General features: G+C 44.0%; 1 protein-coding gene across 5 annotated transcripts in view; it reads right to left on the bottom strand.

The window, feature by feature from the left end:
• Window positions 1-27,273, bottom strand: part of NCAM1 (neural cell adhesion molecule 1) — a 302,455-nt gene that overhangs the window by 60,830 nt on the left and 214,352 nt on the right. For all 5 annotated transcript variants that reach the window (XM_063092591.1, XM_063092592.1, XM_063092593.1 and 2 more), the window contains exons 2-3: window positions 2,423-2,497; window positions 494-712 (exon numbers count right to left, since the gene is read on the bottom strand). In XM_063092591.1, coding sequence (XP_062948661.1) covers window positions 494-712; window positions 2,423-2,497 — 294 coding nt within the window. The remainder of the gene's footprint in view (window positions 1-493; window positions 713-2,422; window positions 2,498-27,273) is intronic.

Here is a 27,273-nt window from a genome sequence, read left to right as displayed (position 1 = left end):
AATGGGAACTGCCTGCTCTTAGTGGCAGATCGTGTTCAGACAATAAATAATCCCCTACCCCACTGAGCCTCTGGGCTCCATTACCAGCAGGGGAGAGTGAAGTAAGAAGGGAAGGCCCGAACAGGGGAAAGGACAGAGGAACCCACAACAGCCCTCTAGAAACCGTGCAATGTGAGCTTAGAGAGAGGAAGCCAGCGGGGGGACAGCAGTGGCCAGTGTGAACCAGGGCTGTGAGTTGCAAGTCGGCCAAGGATCATTTTCAAGGGTGTCGGAGCTCTGAGCTAGGGCAGAAAAGACTTAGGGAAGGAAAAAGGAAACTGTCAGGCCCTCAGCTGGTCCATCTATTGCCATCTCACCCCTTATAGGACCCACGTATCTCTCTTTATTGTATTTTTTTCTCAGTTTTCTTTTCTTTCTTTCTTTTTTTTTAAAAATTGAAACATAATGGACAAGGGAGAGGTCAGAGAATACAGAAGCAGAAGGAGGCTCTTACGGAAGATTTTCACATTGACAGTGGCCTCCGACTCGCTGCCGTCCTCGCCGGTGACCACACACTTGTAAATGCCGGCGTCATCAATGTTGGCATTGTAGATGGTGAGGGTGGAGGAAGAATCGTCATTCCACACCACTGAGATCCGCTGCTGGTTCGGGGTGAGCTTTTCTCCATTGGGGGAGAACCAGGAGATGTCTTTATCTTTGGCATCTCCTGCCACTAAGGAGAGAGAGATTATTTTCAAACCACTGAAATTGAAAAGACTAAATCTCTTCTAAGTGACAGTGGCCACTCAGTAAGAGCTAATGAACAACAGATCAGTCCAGGCTTGATCGTCAGGAAGGGATGACCGTTTATGTCAGAATGTTATGCAGCCCTACTCTGGCCTCTGTGTTGGTTATTATATACATAACACCTCTTACAGTATTTGGAAAGAACTCAATAACTACTGAGTGATGGAAGAAGAGAATATGTGTTGAGGACCTACTCTGTGCCGGGCACTAAGCTAGGAACTTACATGCCTCACAGAATGGGAACAAAGGGATTACCATATCTAGGATTGGAGTTTAGGGGCCTAGTTGGTCTGAGCCAACTAATCAGCTTGTTTTTGAAGGCTTAGATTATGTTCTCCTGAGCTGAAGATGAGATACTGGCTAGTTAGTCTAAGAGCGCAGTTCCAACCACTTTTATTCTAGCATCTGCCTGCACAAGCTGGCATGACTGTCATTTCAGCACCCCCTGCCTCAGATGGGCAAATTCACCTCCTCACATGCTGCAAAGAAGGTAGTGAGAATCAACCATGCCTCCATTCCCTGGGCACCTAAGAAGGGCAGACTTGCTGTGCTGAGCTGCCCCAGACACTGAGCTGGAACAGGGGGATGGGCTCTTGGATCTGGAGGACGTGGCTGCGCCCTGCTGCTTTGCACGGCGCCTTTCTCAGCCTACCCCACCCAGCCCTGCACAGATGCTTAGTATGGAAATGAGGTGGTCTTCCTTTCAGGGCCCATCATGATTTCAATAAATATCGCCATTTGCAAGATGTGCGGTGGACTCCACAGCTCCAGATCACTGAAATTGCTGTAATGAAGGCAGAGCTGGAGCGAACACATCCGGCAGCCACAGCCACCTCATCTGACGCAAATCATGACTACGTTTAGAGGCCTCTCCCTGCCAAAAGCTGCTTGCTAAATGTCACAGTCTGCATCTAGCTCAGCTCTTTCTTAATTCTTCCACGTTCTGAATCCCAGTCATGTCACAGACAGAGAATCCAAGGCCTGATTTGAAGCCCTTTCCTCTACATGGCATTTCCTGATAATTATCTGAGCTATGGAAATGGGGCATATTTTCTAATCAAAAGGCAAGGAAGGACACCAGGTCCAATATATCCCAGAGCTTTGGTGGTGGCCATGGGGCAGAACATTGGTATTCACAATAGACCTGGAAAACCCAGGATATATGTTCTCACAACCAAAGAGATACCGGTTTCAATGTACTTTCAGACAAGGTTTAGACCTTCTTGGATTTCCAAGCTCTGGGGGATTCTAAGAAATCAGCCTCAAACGGACCCACTGAAGCATTACTTCTGAGCCAGTGCTGTTCTCCATGGTCATTTACAGAACTCTGTGTTATAAAGAGCAGGAGATCTGGGATGATTCACTATTCTGGGAGCTGTGCTGATTTCCCTAAGAAAACGCCTAGACCTCCTCCATTGCAGGCAGAAGTGTAGATGACACATTTCCCTACAGGTGGGCAGCCTTTGAGAGGGGGAAGGAAGAGAGCCTGAGAGTTGCCCTGGCCCTCCAATGATCACACTGTAGACCCTGCAACCCCACAAATTCTAGTTGTGGTGCGATCAGCCCGATGGCCTCTGCTCTGCCCAATGAGTTTCCGAAGCAAGTTCTGAAATGCAGAGGGGCACAGCACACTTGCCTTGGCATAAGAAGAATTTGGACTCTCCAACGCTGATTTCCCCTTGGCTGGGAACAATATCCACCTGCAGAGAAACTGAAAAAGACAAAATCCGATTCAAGCATACATTCGAATTTTTGAGAATGAAATCTCGAGCTTTCATTCAAAAACAGGGTCCTCCAGCTCACTTTAAGAAAGAGTAAAGAGAGGAGGTTGTTGGGGTTGTGAGAACTCGTCACCACCAAAGTGTACTCACGTTGCAGCTGGGAGTGGACACGGCCCAGACCATTCCCCTACAGAAATGCTATCCTCTTTCAGATACTGCAAGGGCCCTGGGAGATTCAGGGTGACCTCTTCCCTCAATGTTTCTGACCCCTTGAGAAGGCTGGTCCTGCTCCAAACAGCCACACTCTGGGGTTCATAGAAATAGCAGTCCAACCAGTTCCTTTTGGATGTCAGTGGGAAGTGTCCCCATGGCTGCATCAAGAGCAGGAAACTGCCACTCCAGAACCACACTCAGGGGTCTTGCCAATGCCCCACGCTGCCATGCTTAATCACTGTGGAGAAGGAGTGAACATGAAGATTCAAGGTGCTTTTGAAGCAGGAGATGCAGACAGATGCTCACCCTACCTCGTGACTATAGGACCAACACGCCTATTTCACTAACAGGAGACAGCATCAAACATCCTCACCCCAGTTAGTCAGACACTCTTCTGAAATTCTGTTGTCTATGCCCTGCAGAATTCCCTGTATCCCTTGGCTACTCACCCCCCAATTTTTATTTGAATATCCATACACGCTCTCATCCCGTTGCCCTGATAAGACAAAATACACAGCATCAGAGCTTACAGATTCCTATGTTTGTTCTGTTATTCATTTATCTGCTCAGAGCGGATAACTGTCCCTCATGAAAATATACTTTTAGGGTTGAAAAAAATGCTTTTTCATTTGAACTCAACTTCCTTCTGCCTCTCCTCCTCTTAAGTAAATCCAAAAGCAAAAGGTTAATGGACATTTGGTTCAATGCAGGGAGCTTCTTAAAGCTGATAAGAAGGAGGGGTCTGAACAAAACAGGCCGGGTGCAGACATCCAATGAGCCCTTCCTTCCCCAGCCATTTTCTTTTCAATGTAGAACGGAGCAAATGCTCGTTGCCATGGTGACTGACTTGCAGGCTGAGCTGCTGCAGGCCTCGGTCTGTGCTCATTTGATGAAGAGACTACAGTTGTGCTCAGCAGAATATAGGGATCAAAGGGCCTGCCTGGGGCTGGGAAGGGAGTTCATGGGGGGACTCAGCTATTGGGGGTGCAGCCTTCCTAACCATTCCAACAGACAAAGCGGGTCATGGAAAAACACAACAGAGGCTGCAGAGAGAAAGGGATGGTGTGGTGGAGGCAGGAACTGAAAAGGATGGAGCGTGGGTAAGGGATGGGCTCCGGATAGAGGCAGGGAGAGGATGCAGAGCTCGCTTCTGTGAGAATGAGGGGGACTTAGAGACCTCCAAATGCTGGTTAAGAAGAAATACAGCAATCTAGGGGCAGCTCGTCTCTACCTTGCTCAGACTGCTGCTGATAGCTCATATGGGGCTCAGGACTGAATTCCTACCTGAGAGCAACAAAAGGTCTCCCCCTACCTTTCCTGAATTTAGCCTGCGGCACACAGAGCCACACTGGGCTATTATACTGGTGAGGGCCACTGTGTCCATGGAGCAAGTGGACTGCTGAGGCTGCTTTCTCCTGTCATTCCTCTCCAGATGGAGTAAATGTGCTGCTCAACCTTATACTGTGCGAGCCAAAGGGGTCTCAGAAATCACCATGTCCTGCCTCGCCATTCTCCAGATGAGGAAGAGAAATAGAGTGACTTTCTTGTGGTCACTTCTAGTTAGGGCCAGGTGGCCCCAGAGCCCAGACCTCCTGGCTCCCAGGTAGTGCAATGCTGCCTTCGCATGGGGGCTAAAATGTTTCCAGTAAGTGGAACAAACAGCCTTGTTTTTCCTGAGCAACAACCCTCAGATTCATCCTCCCTTAATAGAACAGAGCAAGTCAGAGCTGATAAGGTCCTACTGTAGACTGAATGACCCCCCAAACTCACTGAAGCTTAATCCCCACTGTAACTGTTGAGGGTGGGAAATCCTATTATGGTAATTGAAAGCTGGGGCTTTGGACAGGTGATTAGATTGTGAGGACCACGCCCTAGTAAATGGATTAATAAATTGATGGTTTAATGGTGGTCCTGGGCATGGTTCTGAGGGCTTTAAAAAGAAAGCATGTGAGAGCCTTTCTCTCTCTGCTCCTCCATTCTCGCCATGTGACACCCTTCATTACTATAGAGTCACCTCACCAGATGTGTTCCCTGGACTTCGGACTTTCCAGCCTCTGAAACCGTAGGTAATACATATTGGTTTTTTTTTTTTTCTTTTTTTTTACAAATTACCCATTCTCAGGTATTTCTGCTATAAGCAAAAGAAATGGACTAATACAGGCCCCATAGTATTTTGGGGAACACAGAACGTTACAGACAGGCCTACAGGCCAGTGCCATCCATCTCAGGGCCAACCAGGACCTTTTGTATTGCTTTCTGAGGCTCCCATTCCACGGGAAAAATAGGCCTGGAAAGCTCAGAAGCTGTGCCTATGCCATTGGTCATCTAAGTAATGGTCCTTTCTGGAGTTTACTGGGGCATCTTTTGGAGAATTAGACGCATATTCCTGCCTGGAAAATCCGGTGGCCTGTATCCTGATTGCTGGCAGCCAGCTCCCACATATGGATCCTGTTACTCTCAGAGCCCTTACTGCTTTGTGAAGGATATTCTTATCCCGAGTGAAAAAAACAGCCCTCATTTTTTCAGCTATTTTAAAACAGAACATGACTCTCAAGGGGCAGGAGAACACAGCAAGGCTGAAGAGTTTCCGTAGTCAAATGTGGCCAGGATCTAACTCTGGGCCATGGAGAGAAATGAGAAATGAGAGTTTCAAAGGAATTCCCAGTTTAATGGGATCCCATGCACATTTATCATCGCAGCAGTTTTGAAAAGAAGAGATATCCATTTAGACTCCTGGTCTCTTACACACATGGGAAAGAGAGTGATTCCTTCCTTAAAACAGCAGGGACAAAGCTGGGCCAGAGGAACCCAACTCTCTGGAAATCAGCACTTGGATGTTTTCCATTGCAGCACAATGGCTGGTTATTCTGCCCCCAACGCTAAACCTTGAACTAATCAGTTTAATAATGGTAAGTGGAAATCCTTCTCCAAACTCCAAACTCTTTCCCTCCACTTTTTGTCACCCTTTCCTTTCTTACTCTATAAATACTTTCATTTTTCCAATAAAAATCCCTACCTCGCCTTTCACCTTTCTTCAGCCACATATACAAGTGAAATTTCCTAACCAGGCATAATTCATACCTTTAGAGAAACTTATGAAAACATTTCTCCCAGATGAAGTATCTCATCTCGCCTGCTTTCCATAAACACTCTCCACATAAACACTGCGTCATCTTAGCCGTACCCAAAGATACGTGCTTATAAACCTGGGTGCTTATACATGGGTGGGCCCTTGGGCAGGGCTGAGAGCCCTTCCACATGTTGCTTTCTATGCCCCCCAACAAGTGCTCATCCTCCAAGGCCTCTTGCAGCCAACTCACACTTTCTGGATTACAAAGTACACTTCATTATTTCATCTGATGCTCACAACTGTTCTGAGAGATAAAAAGGCCAATATTGTCTCCATTGTATAAAAGAAGAAATCAAGGCTCAGAGACATGAAACTGCTTGTCCAGGGTCACTCAGCTAATGAGCAGTAAAGCCAGTCTGAACTAAGGCTGAGCTCTCCGTCTAAACTCCCCAGCTACTACTAACCTTTTGTCAGCCACTGATTACCTGTGAGTTACCATTTACTCTCTTTCCAGATCATGGGCCAGAGTCTTTGTACAACAATCTAATAATCAAGTCATTGCTAGTATTTCTCTCTTGGTGGACTATAACTGACCTCTTTGCTCACAAATAACCATAGCTTATAACTCCTATTTTACAGAAGGCAAAGGAGAGGCTCAGAGCCATAAGTAATGAAAACGATAGGGTCAAGATTCAAGATTCAAACCAGTGTTGAATGGAGTCCAAAGACCCAGGCATTTCTCCTACACTATTCTAACCCTTGCAAACAAACAGAAAAAAGTTCTATTTTTTGAAAAACGAATGATTCCCATTCTCCCTGTCTCATTTAAAATAATGCGGTGGGAGACTGATCTATTTTTAAATGTTTTCTGTTTTAATGTCTTTTTTAAAAATTGATGCTATATTCTGAACGGAATGCCGATTCTTTTAGCAAACAGCTTCAGGTGTAGATAGAAGTTTTGTAACTCTCAACTCCCTAGAAGAAGTAGGCTATAAAGTCTTAGTTGCTTAAGAAAAGTGAGTTACCATTTCAGTTCATAAAAGTTGCTAAGGTACTTATCAGAAGAGGTGGGAATCTTGCTAAGGCAAAGCAACAGAGAAGAATTATTCTGACATCAAGAAGTAGTTCATAGATTTCACTTAAATCAGCAACTTCTTGCAGCAGTTTAATTTTAATGGTTTTTCTTTTCAGATTCTAATGAGCTTGAGAACGTAGGAGCTGAGTGCAGAAAGTGAACCAAGGTCTCTCCCATGGCTAATTGAAAATACTTTCCTGTTAAGAGGTTATGAAGAAAGTGGCTGCTGAGGAAGACACGGACTACTGATCTGCAGGGGACCCAGGCCGGTGGTCGGCACACCTGAGGACGACGTCCTGATTATCTTTTTAGGAAACAGGTGAACCTCAGAGGATTAACCTTACCAGTGACTATGCATGAGATGAGAGCCTTTTCTAGAACCTGTTCATTAATGGCTAAGAACTTTTGAAAAAGGCATCAAATTGTAGCTATATGTTTATTTTGTTGACTATTGTTCTAGAAATGAGCCTTCAATATTGCTACACATAACCACTTTAATGGACAGTTTTGTTTTGTTTTAAAGGACAGCCGAATGCTAAAGCCTCTTTCATTTCACCATACCTGTGGGTAATCCATATTTCCAGACTGGGAGCATAAGTAATGAGGCACCCTCCACTCGACTGTGACAGTTTGCTTTCAGTATCAGCAAAGTACCCAAGAGAAAATTAAGGGGCTCTTCACTGCTAACCCCCCAAACTCAATGAAAGTAAAAATGGAAATTAGCAAGGAAGTACTGCAGAGTGGTTAAGGCCAAGGACTGTGGGCTAGGCTGCTTGAGTGTGAATCTCAGGTCTACCACTTATTGGCAGTGTGATCTTGCCCAAGTTCTTCAACCTCTCAGTGTCTCACCTGTGAAACAGGGAAAAATAGAACCGTCCCCACAGAGCTTTGGAAAGATTAAATGACTTAACATACATAAAGCACATAACAAGCATTCAATACCTATTGTGTATTATTCTTAATCAACCAATAGTAACGACTCTTCCGAAAGAAATTATTTCAGTTACGATTTCTGAGGGGAAGCAATGTGTTCCTTTATGGTTTAAAATAAAGTAACCTTCCAGAATGATCCAAGCCATGGTCAGGTGGCCAGCTTCTACTCTCTACGTTAATTTAAAATGTTGTATTTGCTGGTCAGAACTTTACAGATATAAAAGAGTGGACTCAATCAGAGCTGGAAAGCAATAACGGGGGGAAGAGGGCTACGGACAAGTCCTTTCACCTTGGCCTCAGTTTTCTTGTCTGTAAAATGGAAATGATAATAAAACTGAATTTGTGTGGTTGGATCATCACAAGAATTAAAAAGTCAAGAGAGGGTTGTGTTTAAGAACTCAGGAGCTGAAGTCAGGGAGACCTGGGGCCAAATTTCAGCTCTGACAGTAAGCAACTGAGTTCTCACGTACAACTCGGAGCCTGTATTCCTCATCTGTTAATGAACATAATGACCCTATTGATCACACAGAGATACTGGGATGACTTAGAAAGGTAATGTTTGTAAAGTACCAAACACAAACTCAAGCTGTATTTTTTTTTTAAATGACAGTATATGTATGATAGTACTTTGAACTTACACACACACACATACACACACACACACACACACCTGTCCAAAATCTATTAAGTGTGTATGTGTGTGTGTGGTTACGTCTATGTGCATCTACGGATACATCTGCTGTGGGCCTCTATCAATGTATGCGTATATTAATGGAATAATGCAACTTGTCAGATTGATACTATTGCAAGAAATACCTGGATGTAAGTAAACATTTCATGTTGGGGGAGACAAACAAATAAATTATTAGGGATGACATGGGAATCTCACCCACACTTGACTTGTGGGTCCTACAAGTCTGGCTTTTGAGCTACTCTTGATAGCAACTGAGCAGAAGGAGAAAATGAAGCAGACTGTTGAACTTTCAAATACCAATCCAAAAGTTAGATGTCATTTTAAAGGGACTATAAAATATGTGTTCTTACATAGTTTGGCTTCTGGTTCTGTATAATGGCATCATAATTGCAGGCATATTCTAATTGCCACTGGAAGCATCCACATTGCTTAAAGCTGGCTCACAGCAGCAACTGAAATCATCCAGAAGTCATACTCAGGGCTGCCCATCCTTTCACCAGCCTCGCTGGGGTTCCATCTACATAACCTGAGAATTCTAATTTTCATTTAAACCTGAACACCTGGAAGTAATCTAGCCAGGCTTCCAAGTCAACTGAGATAAGCTGATAACCAAACTCTTGGGAAACCGTGTTTGTAAAGTCCCCGTGGGACTTTGGACCTCTGGGCTTCCCCCCAGATGTAAGGCAGCCTAGAGAGTGAAGGGAAACCCTTGTGAAAGCTGTGGTCTTTTCTGGCTGGAACATTAGCACATAGCAGATGTGTGAAAGCAGAATTCGCAATTGGAGGTGGAGGGAAAGATGATGACTCTTGCTGGTGGTAGTGAGTTCTTTTTTATGCCGTGAGAATGGAGAGACTGGAGCTTCCCAGTGTAATGACAAGCCAGACAGACAAGTTGCATATAGTACACAGACATCTCTAAACCAAATTCGCTTGAAAGAGACATTGGGCTCTTTACACTCATAAGCCAAGTAGCTTTCCAAATTTTAAGAAAGCCACCCAAACTGGGCATTGTTTCATATACAAAAGCCAAGCAACAAGTAGTCCTGGTGAAAATACTCTTTAACCTCCCCAAATCCCATGACTCTTCCAAACAGAGTGATGGGGGATGTATGAAGAAAGTGAATGTGGCTTCAGAATTCTTCAGCATTCTATGCAATATGATATTATAATTGACACTATAATGCTATGATAAGGAAGGAAAAATATTGAGCATCACTGCACAACTGAGGCCTTGATGATTAATTTGACATCCTGCTACTCTAAATATTCTATCCCATAGAATTCTGGTAGCCAAACAACAGAAACCAACTTGCAAGAAGTAGGAGGCTCTATTTCTTAGCATAATAAATCATATGAGCTGCTGGGAATCTAGCATAATTGGGGACTGGCTCTGTTCCATGAGTTTGGCTTCAAATCAGAACACAGAACCAAGCCAGATTTACGGCTTCAATTCTCTTGGCCTCCTGAGTTCCTTGGGTCAAATTAGCATTTCATTAGATCTGATTCTAAAAGTCAGATGGTTTAGTGTTATAGAAAGAAGTCAGTGGTTTCAAACCATGGCTGCTGACCTCGCAAACTATCTAGCAGTTAGAAAACATGACTAATTTCATGTTACATGGTGTCCTGTGCTTCTGGTTACAGGGTAAGAAAATCTACATGTTGGTTAATCTGCTCAGAGGTCATAGAATCATGCTGTCCCCAGGCCTTCACTCCCACAACCAGTGCCCGTCCCCAAGAAGGTTCTTACTAGGAGCATTCTGGAGCTTCTTTAATGGGTAGCCAGAGGAAATCACCCAAAGGAATACTGAGAAGAAGTAGGGAGCAAACAAATTCTAGACCACACCCACAGATAAGCACACAGTCAGAGAATCCAGCCTGACTCGGAGGAAAAGCAGCTTGTTTGTTTGTTTTAATAAAGCCTCCTAAAGGAAGAAGATGCAGTCAAGATTTTTACTGTTTTCAGTTTTTGTTTCTTGTCAAAGCAGCAAAAAGTCAGAAGTGTCTCCATAGAGCCTCATAAGTGCCGGATTCCGGGCCAGTAGTAAAATCCTTTTCAAGTGGGCATTAGCCCAGTCCCATAGAGTACACAACAGGTGAAGACAGGAATGTTCCGCAGCCTCTTGCACCACGCAGCACACAGCTGGGGCGTGAAACCTGGTCTATTCTAACATGACTTCTCAGCCATCTGCTCGCTCGGATCCATGGTCAGGATTGTAGAGCCATTCAGAAGTAAAGAAGGTTAGAGCTGGAAAGGACCTGATGGGTGATCTCCGACCCCCTCATTTTATAGATGGGAAAAACCAGGAGCAGAAATGTAGAATCCCTGCAGGAAAGTCTGGAAGCTGTAAGGTTGGCCCCTCGTGCTCACTCCTGACTCAGGGCTGCTTCTCACTTCTGCGTCTCATTTTCTTTGTGTGTCCTCGGTAGCTCCCACTGTTTTCTCTTTGCCTGGTTTGCCCTGCTCTCACCTCCATCCCCAAAGAACAAGAGATATCAAACAGAATCATTCTATTAAGTTCAGCTAGCAGGACAAGTCTCATGGGCTCTGCTAGTCCCGTGGCATACTGATTAAACTGTCCAGTGCTTCCACCACCAAGGAGCACTTTTTTTTTTTTTTTTTTATGGTGGCTGGCCAGTATGGGGATCCGAGCCCTTGACCTTGGTGTTACAAGGCTGCCCTCTAATGAACTAACTGGCCAGCCCCTAGTGGCACTTCTTAACAGAAGCTCAAGTTTCTTGCTCCCTTCTCAGGCCACCTTTCCTGTTCTTTCCTTTTTCTAGGCAGACCCTGATTGGGGGCCAGCACTTTGCATGAAGCTGGATTATTGAAATGTAGGGCAAGGATGCAAATAGATGTTTGGAACTCAGCTAAAGTTCTCCAGATAAACAAAGTACAATACATCAATCTGCCCTGATAAGACAGGCCTTCTTAGTAAATTGCTGCATGCTATCTGATTGCTTCCGGGATGCCCCAGACAATGTTCTCTTAGGTCTGCTCTCCTGAAACCTTGCCTTGACAAAATGATTCATTGAAGTTTCTTTCTTCTAGCTATAAAAAGGTGCTCATACAAGGCGAATCATTTCCCTCCCTCCCAACAACTTTTGCTAACATGGCAAGAAGTTGGAATTATATCTTTCAATATTTGTCCAGCTGTTGTTTGCAGATGTTGCATTTCTTTACACTCAGAAAATAGAAATTTAGAGAGTGCTAGCATGCAACTTCATCCTGAGAATTTTATACCCTGCTCGTGTCTTTCAAAAATGTCCTCATGTGTTCATAGCTTTTAAGCACATCTGGGCCATTGAAGATACAAAGGCTTCCAATCTCAAACAACCAGCGCAAAGAATTGTTGACTTTGGTTTCTGTCAAGTGAAAATTCCACACTCTCAAATATATATATATATATATATATATATATAGAGAGAGAGAGAGAGAGAGAGAGAGAGAGAGAGTGATTATTATGTGCCAGTCACTGTACTGGGCACTTCATTTAATTCATTTAATTCTCACAACAGTCCTATGAGATGGGCGCTATTATCGACTTTGACAAATGGAGAAACTGAGGAACCGAGGGGTTAAGTAACTGGGCCAAGGTCACAAAAAGATTTGAAACCAGGCCAATCTGGCTCCACGGGCGTTGTTCTTAAGTATGCACTTATATCAAGTCAGTCTCAATTAAAGTCAACTTTAATGAAAAAGCGTTGATGCTCTGCTGGATTAACTGGCAGACAGGCATGTAAGTAGAAAAAAAACACTATCTACTAGGAGCTGTACTGATAGAGACCCAGGGACTGATTCTGAACAGGGATGGACACGGGTTGCTTGAATTCCTGAGCCCACCAGGCCACACTCCTCTCCCTACTGTGGTTCTGCCTTCCTTTCTGAACAGAATCCACTCTATTCCCCAACCCTTACCACCAACGGGCCCGGCCTTGGTGCCTACCGACAGTCCTCCTCTGCCGCTGCTGGAGCTCAGAACTCAACTTTGGTGGCCGCTGCCAACAGAGACAGGGTCAGAGGCTGCGAGTTTAATTCTCCCGTCTGTGAGTTACTCCTGATCCCCCAATCTGGATTCTGGATAAGCCACTTCTTCCCTTATTGAAATGCTGATATTAAAATTATTCTTTGATGATATGCAAATTCTGACTGGTTCTCCCCCTCCAACCCCCATCACAGGGTGTGTGCATTTGAAATGGATCATTCATGCTCAGCTTGTGCTCTCTCAAAACAGTCATCTGTAGAGGGCCCACGGTAAAGGGATTCCTATTGGAGGTCACACTCTTTTCTACTGGGCGGAGAGTCCAACTTCCATAGCCACTGTCATACTTTTCGGATGGTGTCTGACCTGCTGAATAATATAGGGAACTAAGTTATATTCAATCTTAAAGGGGGATAGAGCAGAAGAAAATGCAACCATTTCGATGGTGATTTTACAAATAGTATATCCATTATTCTGGGAAACCACTGTGTTGCTTTCCTAAGTCGGGGAACAAATGAGAAAGCTGTCCCTGGCACCCACAGCTCTCCAACACTAATCAGGGTAAGGGCTGCAATGTCATGTCATTATCATAGCTCATGTAGAGAGGGAAGAGAAGAAGGGACAGCAGCAGGTAGTGGCCGTGTGGTGGTGCTGGCACATCCTGCTGATAGTGTGATCCATCTATCCACAGCACTACCAATAACATCACTTCCTGATTCTCAGTTAAAAGTCCTTTGGCTACACTCAGGGCCTTCTGCTGTTTTCACACGGTGTGATTTCAGAGACCTAGATCAGCCCCTTGAGCCCTCTTCCACCTCAGGCTGGTTGCTGACATTCTAGCTTCATTCTTGGTACTTTTACCTTATGATTGATATAACATCAAGGACCTCGGGCTGCAGTCGAGGTTGCTACTAGCCATCTTCTCAGACATATAATGAATCAAGGATTTGGGGAAAGTTTACTAGGAGGGCTGGGGAGAAATGGTCACTGGGAAGAGTAAGGCAGTTGGGAGAACACAACTGTGTTAGTCTGTTTCTGTTGCTTATAATACTTGAAACTGGGTAATTTATAAAGAAATATTATTTATTTCTTACAGTTTGGGAGGCTGGGAATTCCATGGTCCAGAGGGAGCATCTGCTGAGGGCCTTCTTCTGGGTGGGAACTCTCTACAGGGTCGCATGGTGACCAGTTTGTCACATGGTGAGGATGGCATGAGCAAGACAGAGTTAACCTTCTCACTCTCTCTCCTTATAAAGTGATCAGAACCACACCCATGACCATCCATTAAGCCATCAACCCATTACTCCATGAATGGGTCAACCCATTCATGAATGCCCAGTCCCTGTGATCCAATCATCTCTTAAAGGCCCCACCTTCCACCACCATATTAAGGGTTAATTTCCAACATGAGCTTGGAGGGACATTCAAACCACAGCAATAACCTAACATGCAATCCTGATAGCTGAAACCTCCCCATGGGCTAATTATGTTCCTTTTCTTCTGCCCAGAATAATGCCACAGCCCTAAAGACTGCAAATGAGTCATAACAGTTGGATGTGGAATATGATCCTTATATTTATTATAGTTTTTTTGTTTGGGTTGTGTTTTTATAGTAGGGTTTTTATTCAAGCAACCTTTACTAAGTTCTTTCATTACTCACTTAGACTCCTCCCCTCCCCCAATCCAAGCCAAACTGTCCTTGACAAACTCACTTGTCTTTATTCAACAGGCAAGAGAGCCTTTGAATGCCAGTCTGTGAAATCAAAGACAGAAACTTTAAAGACAGGCCCCCCATGGCACCATGTCATAATGTGCTTTGATGTTCAAGGACTAAAATCTGAGCGGGATCCCAAGGAGCCAATTCAAAGGTCAGGGATAAACAACGAGGCTCACCCATGAGAAACAAACACACACCACACCCAACCGACAGCGCCGAATCTTCTTCCAAGATAATTACACAGAGGCAATGCTTCTTTACTTCCTCCTCAAGGTGACAAACTCTCATAATGGGCAACTTTAAAACCAGTAACTAAATTTTCTTATTCCTGGATCCTTAGCATTGTTATCTAAGTGGAAGGGAAAAACCTACCAAGAGACAAATTCTCTCTTCAGGGGGATTTGTGGAAAACTTTCTCCCATCTTTAGGCCATCAAACCCCTTTCCTGGCAATGGGAGTTTATAGTGACCACTGTGACTCTGCCTGGTGGTCCCAGCACCAAATCTAAATAAGGGATGTGGGTGGGATGCAGGGAAGGAACCACATACATATACATATAGACACACAAAGACACAGAGACTCAAACATACAGGCACACACAGATGATACACACACATACACACACAGGCACACACAAATACACACCCAGACAGCCACACTCGCATACCATCTTTCTCACCCTGTCACCCAGGACAGTGAATTCCCCTCTAGGAACTAATCTTTTGAGCTTTCAAAATGGTGTCAAGTCACAGTGACCAGGCAAAACTAGGTTCCTTAAAAAGAACTTGGGTCACCGACTGTCACTGAATTTTCCTTCTTTAAAAATAGAATCGGTCTAGGGCTGGGAGGTTAGCTCAGTTGGTTAGAGCATGGTGTTTTAACACCAAGGTCACAGGTCGGATCCCCATACCAGCCAGCCACCAAAAAAACAAACAAATAAACAAACAAACAAAATACAAAAATGAAAACACAGAATCAACCTCAACAGTAGCTAAACTTGGGGGTGCAAGAACTAGTTTCTATTCCAAGCTGGACTGGTAGCTACAAAACCAAGAAGCCCTACAATCAACATCAATCCAAACATATTTAAATTTTAATGCAGCCCACACAGAATACTGTTGTTTTGTGTTAAGAAGTTTAAGTTTCAGTTCTCTTACATCCTCTAATCAAACTCCATGCTGACTGGCTCTAAGGATTCAGACAGCTGGTGCTGTGATTCTGCCACCTCCAAAGCAGTAATGACCTGTATGCTCCTGGGATGGCTATGAAGTCCAGGGGTGACAGAGCAGCTCCCTGCAAAGTGCAGTTTTCAGTCTCCTGTTGTAACAGATTGTGACAAAATGGGCCGCTGCTTTCACGTGGGCTGGGGTCTCCTTTAAAGGCCTGTCTTTTGTCTAATGACATCCCTACCTTTGCTCGACATTCAACCACTTGTCTCCTCAGGCCCCCACACTTCCTAGGGCTGGCCTTCTAAATACTTTTATGAGGCTAACAGACAGAAGTCCTCCACACCCAACAACAACAACAACAGCAACAAACTTTAGCCACAAAGAAAAGGCACTGATACCTATGAACACATACTCCCGCTCATGCAGTATACCTTATTTTATAACAAGGGAAGCTGCCTTTATTTCTATAAACAAGTCATAGCTGTCAGCATCACTATTTGGCCTTTACAGATGCCAGTATCTCATAGAAAGCTATTAAACAGTAACAACCTGACAACTAAGTCTCCTAAAAGGCCAGAATTGCCAGAATAAATGGCTAGAGAAGAAAGAGCATATAATCCCAGGAGCAGTTTCTAAACTCCCTCTGGCACAACGAAAAATCTGTCTTTGAATTTTATCCTGCTTTCTGGAGGTAGAAGCGATTACTCTCTACTTCTCTTTTTCAGAATAGGGTCTACACATAGCTTTACATTTCATGAAGCACTTCTCACTAAGTATACTCCAGCAAGCCGACACGTTTTGAATAGCGTAGACAGATATTACCAACACACATGCACACAAACACACACACACCAAAACGGCACAAGGTTAGTCTCAAAAGTCATTCACTATGAGGTATGCTCCTGTTTCCTAGGTGTCCCCCCCACCCCCCACAATTGCTAGGTAAGTTATAAGGATGAAAAATCAAACAAACAAAAACCAAAAACAATGAACAACTACCACATTAAAGACTTCTTTTCCTCTGCATCCTGTCTTTTCCCCCTGAATCCTTGGGAGCGCAGCTATCAAAGGAACAAAATGAGTTCAAATCAAGGGTTGGCCCTTATCTTGGACCAAGATCCCTTTATAATGTCACAAGGGAGAATGACCCCAGAGACCAAAGCCTGAAGTCAAGAGGGCTGGTTCTAATTTTCCCACAGAGCAAAATCTGCTGGAGTCAAACAAGAGTCTGGCTTATTCTTGCCTCTTAGCCTCCTGGTCTTAATGGTCAAAATCTGGCCAAGGATTCTCTAAGTCCACAGAAGCCATAACAGGAAGGAATGTGAAGGTAAAGACATATGACAGTAATTCTTCCTCTGTGCCTCGTAGCAATTAGCTTGTGCCTCTATCACCGTACTTGCTATGTGATAACCTAATGTATTAACATCTATTTAAATGACCAAACTCTGTAAGGACTGAGTCTTTGCAACTTCAACTCCCAGCATAGTGCCTGGCACATGGTATGCCTTAAAAAATAGTTGCTGAATTAACCTAAAGATCATTTTACGACGATTGCTCTCTGAGATTCACACCAGTCTAACAATTCTCAAATGCAGGGATGCAGGCCTGGAACCGGTATCAGGTTACCTGCTTAATAATCACCTCGAGAGCTTTTTAAAGATAGATTTCCTGCTGCAACCCTGAAGATTCTGATTCAGTACCTCTGCAGTGGGACCCCTGCAGTTCTAGTTTTAAAATGTTCCTCAGGTGATTTTGACATGCAGCCAGGTTAGGGACCACTGGCCTAGTCAATAACCTCCCTGGGATAACTGATGAATTGCAAGTAACATCAAACCCAGTTAAACTCTTTAGGCCCCTGCTTGGAATTTTTTATTTTTACAATCATTCTTATGTTGCCCTGCCTGCTTTGCCATTTATCACTCTAAGCATTGTGATGTAACTCTGCAGAAACTCCTATTTCATGCACTTGTTTTCAAGTTTGTCACTGTAGCACTTTAGGAAGTATAAATCTACACTCAAAGCCAATAGAACCGCCATATGATCTAGGAAGCTGGATATTTACCCAAAAAGAAAGAAATCAGGATACTGAAGAAATAATCTGCACCCCACGTTTATTGTAGCACTATTCATAATAGCCAAGACATGGAATCAGCCTGGGTGTTCATCAACAGATGCATGGATTAAGAAAATATGGTATATGCACATGATGGAATATTATTCAGCCATAAAAAAGAATAAAATCTTGTCATTCGTGGCAACATGGATGAGTCTGGAAGATATTTGTTAAGTAAAATAAGCCAGGCACAGAAAGATAAATACCACATGATCTCACTTAAATGTGGTAAAAGTAAAACTCACGGAATTAGAGAGTAGAATTATGGTTACTAGAGACTGGGAAGGGTTGGGGGAGGAGGGATAGAAAGAGAATGGTTAACAGAAGCAAAATTACAGCTAGATGGGGTGATAAGTTATAGTGTTCTAAAGCACTGTAAGGTTAACAATAATTTACTGTATATTTTCAAACAGCTAGAAGAGAGGATTTTCAATTTTTCTTTGAGCCCAACACAAAGAAATGATAAATGTTTGAGGTGATGAATATGTTAATTACCCTGATTTGGTCATTATACATTGTATACACATATCAAAATATAGCCCTGTACCCATAAATATATACAATTTATTATGTTTCAATAAAACCCCTCATAACTGTGATGGTCAATTTTATGTATCAATCTGCCTGGGCCTGGGGTGTCTGGATATTTGGTCAAACATTATTCTGGGTATGTTTGTGCGGGTGTTTTGGATGAGATTAACATCTGAATTGATAGACTAAGTAAAGCAGATTGCCTTCCCCAGCGTGGGTGAGCCTCCTCCCATCCGTTGAAGGCCTTAGTAGAATGAAAGTCTGAATAGGAAAGAATTCTTTCTCTCTGCCTGACTGTCCTTGAGCTGGGACATAGATCTTCTCCCGCCTTCAGATGCGGACTTGAACTAGAACATACATCATCAACTTGCCTGGGTCTACAGCTTGCTGACCGCAGCTCTCAAACTTCTCAGCCTCCATAATCATGTGAGCCAATCCTCATAATAAATATATATTTACACACATACACTTCATATTCATACATATGTACAATAGTACTGTGAAATGTTGATGGAAAAATCGGATTAGAAGATAATTCGAACTTTTTTACAAACTTTTTGAAGACCCCGTGTGTGTGTGTGTGTGTGTGTGTGTGTGTGTGTGTGTGTGTGTGTGTATCTCCTATTACTTCTGTTTTTCTGGAGAACCCAGACTAATACACCAATATACATGAAAACATCATATTTTTCTGAGAGTAGGTATCCCCTGCAATCAAAGTGGATATAGTGATAAAAGATAGGAAGATACAACTGGGCACCATGGCCCTCAACACACAGTTTAACATCCTTGATCCACTTAGCCCAGGATGATAACTTGTATGCTACACATGGAGGGTCTCAGTGTCAGCTGGTCACTCTGTTGCTTTGCTGGCATGGAATGTTCCCTGTATGAGCCATGTCCAAAGCTCCCACAGATGAATGTGTTGGTCACTAAGCAGATGTGAGGTGAGATATACATTCTGGAAGCTCAGATCCTTATTAACCATAACAGAGAAAAAGAGGTGAGGGAATGCCGGAGGCACAAGACACTAACTTCCTTAAACAAGATTTTGGGGTTTTTAAATAAGTCTTATGAAACTCTGGATTAGCAATAAATCATAAAACAAGATGAATTACTGCTATAGTACCTCCAAAATGGCAGTTGAAAAGGATACCCAGCACTAAATGGCAGACTTTGGCCTAGAAAGCTTTCTGTTCTGTGGTGCAATGAGCTCTCTGCCTCTTACCTCTATTCTGTTATATTGATGAATTTCAAACTTCGACAGGAGAATTAGCTAGGTTTTTCAATCCCTTGCTGAACCCAATAAAAGAAAACTTGCAATTGTTACAAACAATTCCTAGCTGAATTCTTCTTGCCTTCAGCTGCAGAGTCCCAAGGACAAATGCTCCTCTTGTATGTGAAAGATTATTATTTAGTCTTAATATCTCTATGCTTGTTCACTGATTTTTTTCTCTTCCCTACACCTATGCCTCACTTTAAAAGAAAAAGCTATTCAGTGATTCATTAGCTCTTCCCCAATATGAGAATTCATAACCACTACACAAGTGCAGATATGCCTTTTCCACCGGAGTAATAGGTATTTCAGACCATTCAGCATTGATCTCTATGCCTTACATACTCCCTACATATCACCTCCACATAAAAAATAGAGAAGAGAGTGTATAAAGACATTTTCCTACAAATTCTTTTTGTTTTCTCTATTTTAAACTATCAAGAGAAATTCAAATGACACAGAAGTGTCTGCCCCAGAGCTCACTCTCCAGAGGACACTGGTCCAAAGGCTCCAATGTGACACCCTGTGCACCAAGTGGGGACTTCATTTATTTTCCAAGTGGCCAGTACACATGGACATAGGGAAGCCCCTGACACAAGAGTTCTGGCTGACTGAACAATTTGTAGCTGAAAGTTTCTTGGTCTTAAGATTAGAAATTGATAACAATATTTAAGAGATTACTCAAGTAGTAAATTGGACGAAAAGAGGGAATAAGAGAATCACACCAAGAAGCCAGACTTGAAGCTATCTCAAGCGAGGTTTGGTCGTTTCTGTAATTTCAAAGTGTCTTGTACTTGGTTTTATACTCAGCAGGTTCCAATAAATGCTCTCCACTGCCTGACAGCAACCCTCCTTTCATTTATGTTTTCTCTCCCAAGGTGAATACTGTTTCTTAAATTACTTGGTAAAAAATGTATTTTAAAATTGTTTTCAATCCCTAAGAATGAGACAGTGAGTCCCACAGAAAGAGGATCACTGTGCCCACATGGCAGGAGATCCCGGCTGTGCTCTCTAACGTCCTTGTGTGTGCTGTGGTACAGGTGCCCCAACTGCAAAATCAGGATAAAAGTTGAAGCAGAGGGTGGTGAAGTGGGAAAAGCATTTGAAAAGGAACCAGAAAATCAGGGTTTCACTTTACCCTTGCCCCTGACACCCACAGGATTTGAGGCAAGTTATTTTTTCTTGCCAGGTCTCAGTTTACTCATTTAGAAAGGAAAGGTTTGGACTAACTGACTTTGAATGATGCCATCTCTGAAGTCATATGACTGGGGCCAAACTGGCAATTTATCAAGGAGTTTCCCAATTTTCCCATCTTTCTTCCAGGGCTGGCTTGTCCCAGTCCAGCCATTTCAACATGCAGGCCCAGGTCCACCCAGTACCCGAGCTGGTTCTGGCTGATTCTGGCAGCACATCAGAGGCCTCATGCCACCTGGGCAAAGCCAGTGCTGCCACCTTCAGCCTGAGGTCCTGGAGCACCACTAGGTGCTGACCTCTTGGCAGCCCCCTCTGGAGGTGGGGCCCTGGTCCCTGGACTCTGCTACTGGCTGAGCTGGCCCAAACCAGACAGACTACCCAGAACACAGTGCTGTCACACACTCATCCAGGAATACTGCTCCTATCCCGAGCTCCTGCTGCTGCTGCTGCCGTGGCTCCAGTTACTCCTGGTTCCTGTTCTTTGATAAAACAGAGACAGCCACACTATTTGCATTACAGAGTGGCTCAGCAGATCGAGTGAAATGACACCAGCAGTGCCCAGGACCTAGTAGGCACTCTGCAAATGTGAATCGTCATTACTACTAATAACCACAGTACAAGGCAGAAAACAGCAAATGCCAGGCAGCTGTTAATTACATCATGTGAGGGATCAGAAGAGAAGCATCCAGGCTGGGTTAATGGATGACGAACGAAGTGAATTAGCAAATCCACTTTTGGCACCTCCTGCCTGACTGATGCTAAGAACTTGACAAGCTGGGCCTGCCGAGCTTCTCTGATGCGCTCCCAACCGTCCCTGGACAGATTGCCATCTGGTAGCAGAGTGAGTTTGGAGAAACAAAGAACGAGATAGACTATTCTCCTATTAAGGCTTTTACTCCCCTTGGGGTACAGTCAAAAAGCTTGATGCTTCTTCAAGTGTTTTCAGCAATCCCTATGGACGTAAGGGAAGAGATGAATAACTCTGAGGGACAGTAAGTTGTGTTTTACCAAATAACATCATTACAACAAGGGCTATAAGAAAACCAAGGAGCTAGAAAGAAATTGCTGTCTCGATTTGTCTTTTTTTTTTTTCCTTTGGGTTTACGTAGTAGTAAGCTACTTAGACATGCGCAATACCGATATACCCCTGAGGCCTATTTCAAGGAATACTTTTTGAGGCCAAAGTGGCTATGTGGTCTCATTCAAAGAATCTTTAAACTCTGGAGGATAGTATGTAAAAAACGGAGTGGACTCCCTCAGTCTAATCCTGGGTGGCTATACGTCAGTGTAACGAAATCATCAGAAAATCAAAGACCAAGACCCCTGGTTGCTTCTGAAGTCCAGTTCTACTTCTGTCAAGGGGAGGAAAGGCTATCTGGATTAAAACCACATGGTAAACCCCTTTCTTAAGGAAAATCTGGCTTTGACGGCTTACTCACACTCAAAGGAGGTATTTGAGCCTCAGAACTTGTACCTGCTAAGGCCAGACAGACACCCTAAAGCCCGCCAAATAAAACTCAGCATGCCAAACTGACCTGAGCATCAGGAGAGTGGGAGCGTAGACCCACGAGGCAGCTGGTGCTAGAGAGGCCGCCCAGGACTCTCCCACACCACACATGCTCTGACCAGATCTCAGAGCCCTCTTTCTAAATCTGTAGCAAATTCCTCTACGTAGAGTTTTCCAGTCTAGGCTGTAGGAACTCATCCTGATGAAACTGAGAAAATGACAGAGAAGCCCCAGGAGTAGAATCAGCATTGCTATTCCAGATCAGGGATATTTTTATTTTTGTTTAACACTGCACCAAGGAGTAAAGCAAATCTGCAGTATGAATGAAGCCCTCATCCTAGACACAAGACTCACACGAACAACCAAGCATTTAACTCTGGGCCAGATGTTTTACAAACATCATCTCTGGGGCCCTGCACACTCATTGACTGACTGAGTGGTGGAACCTCACATCCACTCATCCAATCTACGGATGAAGGGACTAAGGATTAGACAGGTTAAGTGAATTGCCCAACATTACACAGCTGGAGAGCTGGATCTGTGAACTCAGGTTTGTTCTGCTCCAAAGTCCATTTCCCTTCTCTTGCACTGTAATGCCCCCAATAACGCAGTGAGGGCCTCAAAGAGGAGACTGATTTCTTCTTTTTTTCTTCTACCCTAAGTACAGGTCCTTGCTCTTTGTGTTTAGGAGTAGAATGGAAGAAAGCAAACTTACAATGCTACAGGTATCTCAAGCCCACGCTTCCCAGAGATCCGGCGTGCTCTGCCCAGGGTGAGAAGTCCCAACATCAGACTTTACAAAAGATCGTTCCAGAGAATGCCTTGTAATTTTTTTTTAGTACCAAGACTTCTGCTAAGAAAATCTCTACCTTATAGCCTTTACTTCTGCAAGTTTATTTTCCTCTTTTAGCTAATGCTTCCCAAAGAAGGAATCTTGAAGATAGCCCTAAGCCCAATCAAAAATGTTTTCTCCTGCCTTTCAATATCCACAGCATTAACTCACTCTTTACTGGGGTACTTCTTACCCAATAAGCAGGTTGAAACTGTAAGCCTCTTCAGGACAGGGGTTTTGTCTTATCCTTCTGCACCCTCCAAGTGCCCAAAAGACATTCACTGCCTGTCACATGAAGTGGGAACATGTGCAATACTCAGCACCGTGCCTGCCGCAGTCTAGGGTCCACCATGGGAGTGACAGGGGAAGGGACAACAGCAGCAGTGGCAAATGTTGCTGCTGCTCCTGTGTTGCCCAGGAATTTGGAGTCCTGTTCTTTGTGCCAACCTCGGGAAAGCCACACAACCTCCAGCCCCCCAGCTTCTTCATCTACAAGATCATTGAGACTGAGTGGGAACATTCTTTGACTCTAGAATATTAATGAGCTGAATCCTTCCCTATTTACTTTCTCCTATTAACCAAGATGCCTCCTAAAGACGCACTGTCACAATTTAAAAGCAAAAGAAACCTTGTCATTTCAAGCTAAGGAAGTTTGAGAAATTCATATCTCTAGCAATTTCCATGTGGTTAGTCGGAAGCTCTTTCTAAAATCTTTTGGTGATTGTCTTTACTTTATCACAGTCCCCCGAGGGATGGGAGAGAAGAAATGACCCAAGTGCTGAACAGAAAAGCCATACAAAAACTGTCTGGCAGCATTCACTTACTAAGCAGAGCAGACAGAGCGAGAGATGGCTAAATCATCCACCTGCCTCTCCTTCCCCACCGCACTGCCGAGCCACGCACAATGGCCTTTGGAGGCAGCCAGCTTGTCAGCATCATTCCCTTACACAGTGGGTGAGCTCAGGCACAGATAATCTTCCAAGCTGTGCGGCTATCGACAGACACCAAATTGCTTAGCTGAGCAGACATGATTTCCTTCAACTTGTTGCAAAATTCTTTAACAAACCCTGAAAATGGAAATGTGTTCTCATTGAATCTCATAGCTAAGGGAAGGTGCATTCTTTACTTGGGAATCAACAAGGTGGGGGTAAGCAATAAACATACACTCACAGAAAACAAGATGAGGCTTTAAAACAGTTAAAAATACATAATTTAAAAGTATAGGATACAGTTTCTTCACACTTTCCTTCTGTCCAATGGAATGCTGGAAAATACTGATCAAACCGCTCCTGGTGGTAGGGGAGTCCTGATTTGCAGCCCTCGCTGATTTCTGTGGTGTAATAGTCCCACTGTGGAATTTCAAGCTACCAGTGTGATACATTAAATGCAGGGTGGTGAAGAGATATGTACACTCGGCTCTCAGAGCCAGCAGAGCAGCTCCAGCATCCCACTGTCTTGCCTGACATTCCAACTCTGGTCCTGGGCTCAGAAACAAGTGTGGGTCACCAAAAGCCTCTTTCCAGCCTGGCATTAGCAGGAGGTGACTGAACTGGTGATGCAGATGAGACGTGAAAGGTGGCCGTGGAACACTGAGATCTCGCTGGAACCTTCTAGGCGGGCAGCACGCCTCGGACTCTACCCCCAGGTTCTTCACTCTTCAGAAACCCAGCAAACATTCTCCATCCTGAGGTCAACAGGGAGCTACGTGCCATTCACTTGGGAAGAAACGGGTCTTCTTTCTTTGTTTACCAAGCTCTTCCTCTGACCTCAGTAGGCAGGCTCACTCCAGTTACCCTGCATCTGCCAGACACCAGGTTGCTTGTCAGAAGCTTGCAAAATAGCAGAGCATTAAATTGTCTTCTAACTGGCCTCCAGGATGAAGCAGCTTCATCAGGGTGCCATGGATGTGAGGCAAGACCTTCCTGGATGCCCTGTTATATGTCCAGGCAGTTAGCGTATGCACCACATCTTATCAACCCGCCAATGAAAGACACATCAGAATTCTGGATCATTTCTAAAGGCAAGAAGCTAGGCTTTGTGTTGGGAGATGAACCCCCGCAGTCATACTCACTAGGTATGCAGTGCAGCATGGGGGTGTCCCCACCCAAAGTTATCTTACTCCTCTCCTATGTCTTTTTCTCCCACTTGGCCGCTTTTTTCTGTCCCCCTGACTCTCCTCTGCTCTCAAGTCCATTTTCTCTCTCTCCTCTATTTTTCTCTTCTAAGACAGAGGCGCGCACAGACTGGGCTGAAGAAGAGAGAGAGGGGAATTTGTAATAGAAGGTCTGTATTTGCACTTATTTCATCTGTATGTCTATCTCATGTTTGTTTCAAGGATTTTAAAGCCCACATGGTCTTTAAAGAACTTCTTTTTAGAGCTCAGCTATCCATTTTTATAGTGACGTTTCTAAAACAGCATTCGTCCCACCCACTCTCCTCCAGTGAATCCCTCTCTCACGTTGCCGTCGGCATCCCTTTTGTGGGAGGGAAGGGAAAGTCCATGGGAGAATATGAAGGTAACAAGACATACAGACAGAGATAAAAGAGAAAAGCAGATCTCAGGTGATGGGAAGGACCGTCCCACCTCAGCTGTCCTCGGCTCCACTGATCCTGGCTCCCTTCAACTCCAGCACAGCATCCGACCTGCTCTCCGCCTGCCTCCTGCAGGGGGATTGTTCGGCTGCAAACTCTAAGAAAAAGGCAATGTTCCCTTTCCCCAGTGACTTTTAACAGTGGCTTTTTGAGGGCAACGCATCCTATCTTACTTCCTCATGGAATTTCAGGCCACGAAAGACAGGAGGGCAGCAGCATCCTAATTCAGTGGGGATGACAGACTTGAAGAGTTGATGTCCTTCCAGCCACCCCACATGGGCAGCTGCTTACTTCAGGCAACTTAAATATGCTTAAGTTCGCAATCTGGAAAACACGTCCCAGGATATGATTGAAAAACTGTTTTGTGATCTTGCCAATGATGCCCTATTACAGTGTCAGACAAGAAAGTCTACTCAGAAGTATGGAGAAGATGAAGCAGGACTATAAATTCCAACCTTCCAAAGCCAAGTTTATCACTGCTGGCAAACCCAGTGCAGTGTATCACATTCATGACCTTCTGCATGTTAATTTTTCACTGAGGGTCCAACCCTCCTAAGAGGGTGATGGACTAGTTTTCCTCAATAGGCTGGGAAATAAATGGTGCATTTTTAATGGTACGATGGAAACATTTGGAAAGCATTTGTTGTATCTGTCTTTAGGAATTTGTTAAGCTAAATTTGGCACCATCCCAGTGACCACAGAGAAAAACCACATAAATTAAACACACAAAAAACAAACAATGGGATTTACAGATGTCGCATATCTTAGGATGTAACTAAGAAAGAAAATTAATCTTTGCAAAAACCCGTAACACCTCCCTTGAAAACCGTGGAGTGCTTTGTGTTTATCCTTCCCAGACTAGTGGGTGTTCTCAGAGGTGGGGTGGGGATGTGACCTCAGAACAGACGAGATGGTTTTCCAAGATGTCTGAGAATTGATGGTGGTCAAATAGGGTTTCACCTAATCTCTTGTAAAACACAGCAATTCAGTCAACGTGGATGAAACAACTTTGGTGAGTTCTAGAAAACCTAGCATCCTTTGGGGCCACTTCTTTGTGCTAACTCTTCACCACAATCAAGGCAGAATCCAATTGAGAGTAACATAAGGAATATCTACCACATACCTTTGCTTTTCAAAGGCTACAGAGCACTTCCTAAACCTATGGGCCTCCCAAGGGCCATGCTGGTCTGAACTGTGCATCCCCAGGACCAGCCCCATTCTTGGTGCATGACTGGAGCTTCACACAGTTGATGAAGGGACTTGAATGAACCCACTCTGATCTCTAGATTCCCATCTCTGTGTTCTTGCCATTAGAGTTTCTGATGAGCAGACCTCGTTCTCCTAAGACACACTGTATTTTAATCAAGACACCAGCCTCTGGTGGTGTCCAACCAACCAGCACATTCTGATTATCGTCTTTTCTCTACTCACTCATCATTTCTCTTCCACCCACTCACTGACTTCTGCAGTGCCCACAGGGTACTTAAATAGTATTTCCATTCCCATTAGTCTTGCTTTTTTCTTCTTCCCCTCTAGCTTGTATTTTTATAAATACATAATCATATGCATGCATAATGGGTTGTGTTTATAAATGCAGGGGCATAGTATGTGCACAGATACGTGGGGAGTATGACTGATGTTTTTCCACAATGGTGAATGGTATGAAAACCATGAAAACAAACATGTCTTATTATTTCTACATATGAAGACAAAGAGCAAAGCTCAAGGATTCATCCTTTTCGGTGTCAAAACAGCCTCATTAGCAACACCCTGGGGGCACACAGGCTAATTCTCTAGAAGCTTAGGCGTGGCTTAGGTCTAAAACCAAATATACACATGTGGTATACTGAAATATACCACACCTCCTATTGAG

This window comes from Cynocephalus volans, chromosome 4 (genome assembly GCF_027409185.1).
Source record: "Cynocephalus volans isolate mCynVol1 chromosome 4, mCynVol1.pri, whole genome shotgun sequence".
NCBI lineage: Eukaryota > Metazoa > Chordata > Mammalia > Dermoptera > Cynocephalidae > Cynocephalus > Cynocephalus volans.
Note: the sequence above shows the minus strand (reverse complement) of the source record. Positions and strands in the feature narration are given on the sequence as shown.